The sequence below is a fragment of the Staurois parvus genome, unplaced genomic scaffold (genome assembly GCF_062004578.1).
Source record: "Staurois parvus isolate SC_StPar_1 unplaced genomic scaffold, SC_StPar_1.0 ptg000270l, whole genome shotgun sequence".
In the NCBI taxonomy this organism is placed as follows: Eukaryota; Metazoa; Chordata; class Amphibia; order Anura; family Ranidae; genus Staurois; species Staurois parvus.
In genome coordinates, this window is record NW_028318066.1 from 3,599,195 (window position 1) to 3,606,801 (window position 7,607).

Consider the following 7,607-nt stretch of genomic DNA (forward strand, 5'->3'; position numbering starts at 1 on the left):
ACACGGGGACCAGACCAAAGGGGACATGCAAGGTGCAAACTGAAGGGACATGCTGGACCCAGACTAAAGGGAATATGCAGTGGCCAGACTGAGTGCAATGTGCAGTGGCCCAACTGATTAGGACATGCAGGAGCCAAACTGATTAGGACATGCATGGGCTGGATTGAATATGACATGCGGGTGTGTCACGTACTTGTATGAGGAGCTCCAGATAATGAGGGTGGCCTCTTGCACAATTCCCATCCAAGCACCTTTGGAAGTAGAGACCAGGGACTGCTAAGGCAGAGGAAGGCACAGGTGTCAGGAAGCCAAACCAGTGGAGTTGAACTGGAAAGTATTGATTTTGGATGATCAAAAGCATGGAGTCAGGTTATGAACTGAATTCGGTAGCAGCTGGATGTAGAGGTACCAAATCATGAACAGAGTTCAAGTCAGAGACAGGCAAACAAAATACAGAATCTGAAGGCAGAAACTTGATCAAAAGTCCCGGCCAAGTTTGGTAACATGGATGAGCAGAAAACATGAACAGGCAAGGGTAATCCAGAGAACTGTCAGGAACAGAATCAAGCAGGCTAACAAGGGAATAAGCTGAAAGACCATCCAGCAATGATCCCATGCAGGCCCCAGGTTTTAAGAGTCTATTAGGCATCAGTATCTGTGGTGGATGCTTTCATGTGCACGCTGTTGCGTGCTCATTCCTATATGCATGTGCATGAAAATGAGCATGATCTCTCTGACTGCTGACAAGAGGTTCCTGACAAGGGGCCAGGCTGAGTGGGACACACAGGAGGCAGATTTAATGAAACAGCAGAGGGCTAGACTTAGGGGCACATGCAGGGTGGAGGTTAGACTGAGGGGGACACAGCCACTCCTCTACTCCACATAATGGCCACAGTATGTGCAATTCTGCAATTAAAATTATCTGGGGGATATCTGTACTGTTCTGACATTCTTGGACCTCAAGAAATTAGATTGGCTGTCAGTACTTCAGGATTGATCAATTTTCAGATCTATACCATAGTTTGTGAACTCTATAACTTTCCTACAAACTAAAAAATACATCCTAATTTGGGTTATTGTTACCAAAGACATGTAGCAGAATACATCTCGGCCTAAATTTATGAAGAACAATTATTTATTTGCAAACTTTTATAACAGAAACAAAGAAAAATGTGTGTTTTTTTTCAAAATTTTTGGTCTTTTTTTGTTAATTTAGCAAAAAATAAAAATCCCAGCGGCAATTAAATACCACCAAAAGAAAGCTCTAGTTGTGTGAAGAAAATGATAAAATTTTAGTTTGGGTACAATGTTGTATGACCGCGCAATTGTCATTCAAAGTGTGAGAGCGCTGAAACCTGAAAACTGGCCTGGGCAGGAAGGTGTAAAATTGCTCGGTATTGAATTGGTTAATAGTACCCCAATGTCAATCCAAAAGGCATAGAATACATTTGAAGATTTTTTTTTTTAGCAGGTATTTGCACATGTATTTTCAGGCACATTTTACATTCATTATAGTGCGTTGAACATGCATATGAATTTTAATTTACACAATTGTAATCCAAATACTAATCCAAAAGACATATGAATGCACTTTTTTAAAGTCAGAACCTTACTTAGCGTAAATAAAGATCCACACCAGAAATGATCAGGCCACACACCAGTTATGTTGAAACATCCAGGCCACACTTTCACATATTTTGCCCCCTATGGGCTTAATCATAGCTGATCCCCATGACTGAGCTTTATAAGGGGTGAAAGGCATCAGCCCATGGCCTCAAGCAGGAAGTTTTTCCTGTGTGTACAGTTTGTTCTATGTGCATTCTAAATATTTTTGGATGTTTCAGTGTCACTAGTTTGTGGCCCAATCCTTTCTGTTGTGTGTGCAATGTGGAATGGGGGTGGGTTCCTGGGCTTCCGCACCCAGGTGCACTATGGAATGGAGGAATACCATGGGATGCTTTGGAGCAACACAACATATTTAGATATTCTTACAAATAATGACACCATTCCTTGGGTAAAAGACAGAACAAAAGAGAATGTTAAGTACTTGATTTCATTTTCACTCTGCTCATCATTTTTAAATTCTTTTCACCTGTTTTGTATAAAAGGAGCCCTTTTGTAAAATGACTTATTACATTTATATTAAGAGGTGTACGCTGTAGTTGCATTTTAAAGAGATTTTACGTTGAAAATAATACTCACATTGCCCCAGGAGAAGAAAGCTGCTAGTTGTTCAGTGGCTGACTTTAAAGCGAAAGTGAAACTGTTTTATCATATATGAGTTGAAGCGTAATAAAAAAACAGAGCTCAACTGGCAATACTAAGAGTGGCCAGGCAGGGGAAGCCAACTACCTCCATTATAGCCGGCACCAATTACCCAGCATCAGACCAGTGGACACTGCAGGGAAAGTATGCAGGAATACAGTAATGGAGGGTTAGTGGCCAGGAAAGCTGCTCAAAGTTTTCAATTCTCACAGTATGTGCAATTCTGCAATTAAAATTATCTTCAACATCACACCATTTTTATCCCATTAAATAGTAAATAAAATACATCTTACATTTATGTAAGATACCAACTGATATGCTTTATAAAATACAGGTAGACATTCCCTTTTATGAAATGTTATAAAATCTGGTATATGCTTTATATCTTGGGATATTCTGTATACATCCTTTGCTGGAAATGTTAAACTTATTTTTTCTTTTGCAAATGCCAGTGCTATAAAAATCACTGCTCCTTGAAATTTTTTTAAATACCGTATTTTTCGCTCCATAAGATACACCTAAGTTTTAGAGGAGGAAAACAAGTAAAAAAATATTCTGAACCAATGGACTGCATAGTACAGGAAATGACCAGAGACTGAAGACATAGTACTGGAGATGACCAGAGACTGTGGATGTACTACAGGAGATGACCAGAGACTGCGAATGTACTACAGGAGATGACCAGAGACTGCGGATGTACTACAGGAGATGACCAGAGACTGCAGACATAGTACAGAAGATGACCAGAGACTGCAGACATAGTACAGAAGATGACCAGAGACTGCAGACATAGTACAGGAGATGACCAGAGACTGCAGACATAGTACAGGAGATGACCAGAGACTGCAGACATAGTACAGGAGATGACCAGAGACTGCAGACATAGTACAGGAGATGACCAGAGACTGAGGACACAGTACAGGAGATGACCAGAGACTGCAGACATAATACAGGAGATGACCAGAGACTGCAGATATAGTACAGGAGATGACCAGAGACTGCACACATAGTACAGGAGATGACCAGAGACTGCGGACATAGCACAGGAGATGAGCAGAGACTGCGGACATAACACAGGAGATGAGCAGAGACTGCAGACATAGTACAAGAGATGACCAGAGACTGCAGACATAGTACAGGAGATGACCAGAGACTGCGGACATAGTACAGGAGATGACCAGAGACTGCGGACATAGTACAGGAGATGACCAGAGACTGCAGACACAGTACAGGAGATGACCAGAGACTGCAGCCATAGTACAGGAGATGACCAGAGACTGCAGCCATAGTACAGGAGATGACCAGAGACTGCAGACATAGTACAGGAGATGAGCAGAGACCTTTCAGCAATGCACATATATACAGTTTGGTATAGTAGACCACAGGCAGTCTATGGGGGGGTTGGGAGGACATACTTGGCCAGCCGGGCTCAGCATCCTCTCTGAGGGCGGGGTTCACAACGATGTCTTCAGCGTACCCTGTCAGCTCTGCAGTGCAGTGATCGAGGCCCCAATCTAAGGGCAGCACAGGCTGAAAGAGGAGTTCCACCCAAAAGGGGAAGTTCCGCTTTAATGCTTTGACTCCCGCTCCCCATGAAGGACTGGTACCTTAGGGGAGCGGGGGGGGGGGGAACTCGAATTTGACAGGTATCCGCTCCCACTTCCACAGTGATCGCCTAGGCGATCGGAAGCGGATGTTGTCCTCCCTCCCTTCCCATAGTCTTCTGGAACATGTTACAGGTCTACAGGGCCATTCACAAAGACTACAGGGCCATTCACAAAGCGCAGCACTTCTCACACATGCGTAGTGGGCACCTGACTGTGAAGCCGCAAGCTGTCATAGCTGGGTACCCACACTAAAGATGCTGGTGCCAGGGAGAGAAGACGGCCAGTGAAACCAGCGGTGGTGAAGACACCGCTGGACCAAGGGACAGGTAAGTGACTTATTTTAAAAGTCAGCAGCTACAGTTTTTGTAGCTCCTGACTTTTTTTTTTTCTCAGCTGGAACTCCGCAAGGGGAGCTGCTTTTGGCCCTGCCTGGTGCTGCTGCACTATTGACTCGGACTCCTCCTCTCTTCTGCCACAGGAGAGCCGAGTGACCGACCCGGTATTCTAACACAGCAATGGCGACGGGGGGAGCCTGGTCAATATTCGCTCTATAAGACATTTCCCCCCTTTTTTTGGGGGAAAGAAAGTGCGTCTTATGGAGTGAAAAATATTGAAGTGTTTTGCGCTGCCACATGTTCCCCAAGGTAGTGCCCACCCTCATATTATTTTTTGACACCCCCTTGCCTATTTGTCCAGAAAAATGGCATTTTTAATTTGACAGATCCAGCTCCTATTGACTTCATTGGAGTTCAGGTTCAGCATCCAAACTTTTTTGAAGTTCAGCAAACCCCTGAAAAATGAAACCCAGGGCACTTTGGCTCATCACTAAATAAAACAGAGGAAAAAAGTGTGAAATAAAGTAAACTAATGCAGCCATATGGTAAACTGCAATGCTATCAATTTTTGGTCTTTGTTTAGATTTTACATAAAAGGAGAAGTATTTTTTTTAGGTCATACTTCTCATATGTCATAGGAGTGCATTTACTTTTACACTCCTGTGACTTTGAGTTGGGCTGTCAGCTGACATGGCATAAATCTTCCAGGTTCTGAAAAGATCCTGACAATTTTGTCAGGATCCACCCAGCTGACTAATTGAGAACTGGTTTTACCTCTCAGCCAAGCGCTAGAGGAGGAAAGCAGAGAGCAGTGACTGGCAGTCGGTGCTCTCTGCTTTGAGGAGACCGAAAACTGAGCAATCAGTAATCATTTGATTGCTCAGTTCTTGCGCTTAGAGCCATTGTGGAAGAGCTACAGCATCACACCGATGCTGCAGCATAGAGGCAAAAATGTGTTTGTTTTTTTTAGAAACCCCAAACATCTTAAGGAAGCCTCCTTTAGAATAATAGATGGGTTGCCATTGCTGACAACTGATTCTTAAAATGCTGGATGCCTGGATGTCATGGTAATCCACTGGTTTGCACATATTCAAAGACACTGAACTGTAACACATATTCAGAAATAGCATACCAATATCACTTCAACCTAATAAATACAAAACAAATACATTCACAGGGGTGCAAATAAGGAGGGTACTTATCATGAAGTGCTTAGAAACTCCTGCTTGAAGATTTCAAAGTGCTTACTAGGATCCATGATAATTGCACGGCTCATTCTCATCACACTCCCCCTTAGCAAATATTGACCCCTCTAATCAGCTTTACACACTCCTTTAGCATACAATGACCCCTCTCATCCTCTTCACAGTTCCCCTTCACACACACATTGACCCCTCTAATCCGCTACACATGCCAGTCCAGCATACAATGACCAGTCTCATCCCCTTTGTGCCACCCCTCCCCCCCCCCCTCAAAATCCTCTTTACACGCTCCTTTAGCATACAATGACCACTTTAATCCTCTTCGCACTCCCCCTTCGCATATACTGTATTGACTCTTCTCATCCCCTTTACTCTCTTCTCTTGTATATACCTCCCCTTTTGATACCCTCCACACTACTCTCCAACACATACTGCCTAATTGATACCCTCCACACTACTCTACAGCACTTACTGCCTCTTGATACCCTACACACTACACTAAAGCACTTACTGCCCCTTTTGATACCCTACACACACTGCCCATTTTAATACCATTCTTACTACTCTCCAGCACATACTGCCCCTTTTGATACCCTGCACACTCCTCTCTAACATATACTGCCCCTTTTGATACCCTGCACACTCCTCTCCAACACATACTGTCCCTTTTGATACCCTCCACACTCCTAACATATACTGCCCTTTTTGATACCCTCCATACTCCTCTCCAGCACATACTGCCTCGTTTGATACCCTCCACATTCCTCTCCAGCACATACTGCCCCTTTTTGGTACCCTCCATACTCATCTCCAGCATACACTGCCCCTTTTGATACCCTCCATACTCCTCTCCAATACATACTGCACCTTTGGATACCCTCCATACTCCTCTCCAGCACATATGACCCCTCTCATACTCTGTCCACACTCCTCTCAAGCACATACAGACAGGGCCCTAAACATCAGAACCTCTCTATGCAACGTACAGCTGCAGAATGCCAATTTGAGAGGCTGCATGCAGCAGGGCTGGTTGCTGCACCTCTCTGTCCTGGGCACACTAAAATGTCAGAGAGGAGGAACTGCTACTAGCTGTGTTTTGATAATGTTTACATTAATTTTAGTACAATTTAACAAATCTTTTGTTATATAAGGCTGAACACTAGACAAACAGCTAAATAAACAGACAATATGCACATAAAGCACACGCTGTAGAAATAATATATTAAGGAGATTTTGAAAAGAAATGTACCGTGCTCCAGTGCAGGAGAAATGCAGGCTGTTCAAGAACTTTGCCTGTAAGCAATCGTTTTATTATATGTAAACTGAAGTCTACTGTAAACTGTGTCAAAGTCCAATTCCATGAAGCTATGATATAAAAACTGCATTAGACATATGTTTCCGGCTTTGTAGTTAGTGCACGTGATAGGAAAGTCTTCACACTACTTTACTGAGAGGTTAACATAGGTTGGAGTTTCCTAACATTTCCTCCATCATTATTATTATACAGGATTTATATAGCGCCAACGGTTTGCTCAGCGCTTTCCATTATAGTGGGAGACAATACAGTAGCAATACAGTTCAATACAAGAGGGATATGAGGGCCCTGCTCCTTGGAGCTTACAATCTAGGAGGGAGGGGTGAATGGTACAATAGGAAATAACTGTGGGGGATGGAGTGGTTGGAAGAGTAGAGGATTCCAGTATTAGCAGAGGGTGGGATAGGCTTCCCTGAAGAGATAGGTTTTCAGAGATCGCCTAAAAGTAAGTAGAGTAGGCAATAGTCTGATAGATTGGGGTAGGAAGTTCCAGAGGATGGGTGACGCCCTGGAAAAGTCTTGGAGACGAGCATGGGAGGAGGAGATAAGGGAGCTAGAGAGTAGGAGGTCTTGCGAGGAGCGGAGAGTACGGTTTGGGTGATATTTAGAGATAAGATCAGTTATGTAAATTGGGGCAGTGCTGTAGATGGCTTTATATGTCATTGTTAGAGTTTTGAATTCTATCCATTGGGCAACTGGGAGCCAGTGGAGGGATTGGCAGGGAGGTATGGCAAATACAGAACGGTTGGTGAGGTGGATGAGTCTGGCAGCAGCGTTCATGATAGACTGGAGGGGGGATAGCCTACGATGAGGCAGGCCAATGAAGAGGGAGTTACAGTAGTCACGCCGTGATATGACAAGGGAGTGAATAAGTTGCTTAGTG

General features: G+C 43.7%; 1 protein-coding gene across 1 annotated transcript in view; it reads right to left on the minus strand.

Moving 5' to 3' along the window:
* LOC149459192 (apolipoprotein L3-like) overlaps nt 1–306 on the minus strand; it is a 45,339-nt gene extending 45,033 nt beyond the window's left edge. The window contains exon 1 of the mRNA XM_089681556.1: nt 194–306. Within this exon, the coding sequence (XP_089537682.1) occupies nt 194–243 (50 nt within the window). The 5' untranslated portion in view covers nt 244–306. The remainder of the gene's footprint in view (nt 1–193) is intronic.
* Between the last annotated feature and the right edge of the window lie 7,301 nt (nt 307–7,607).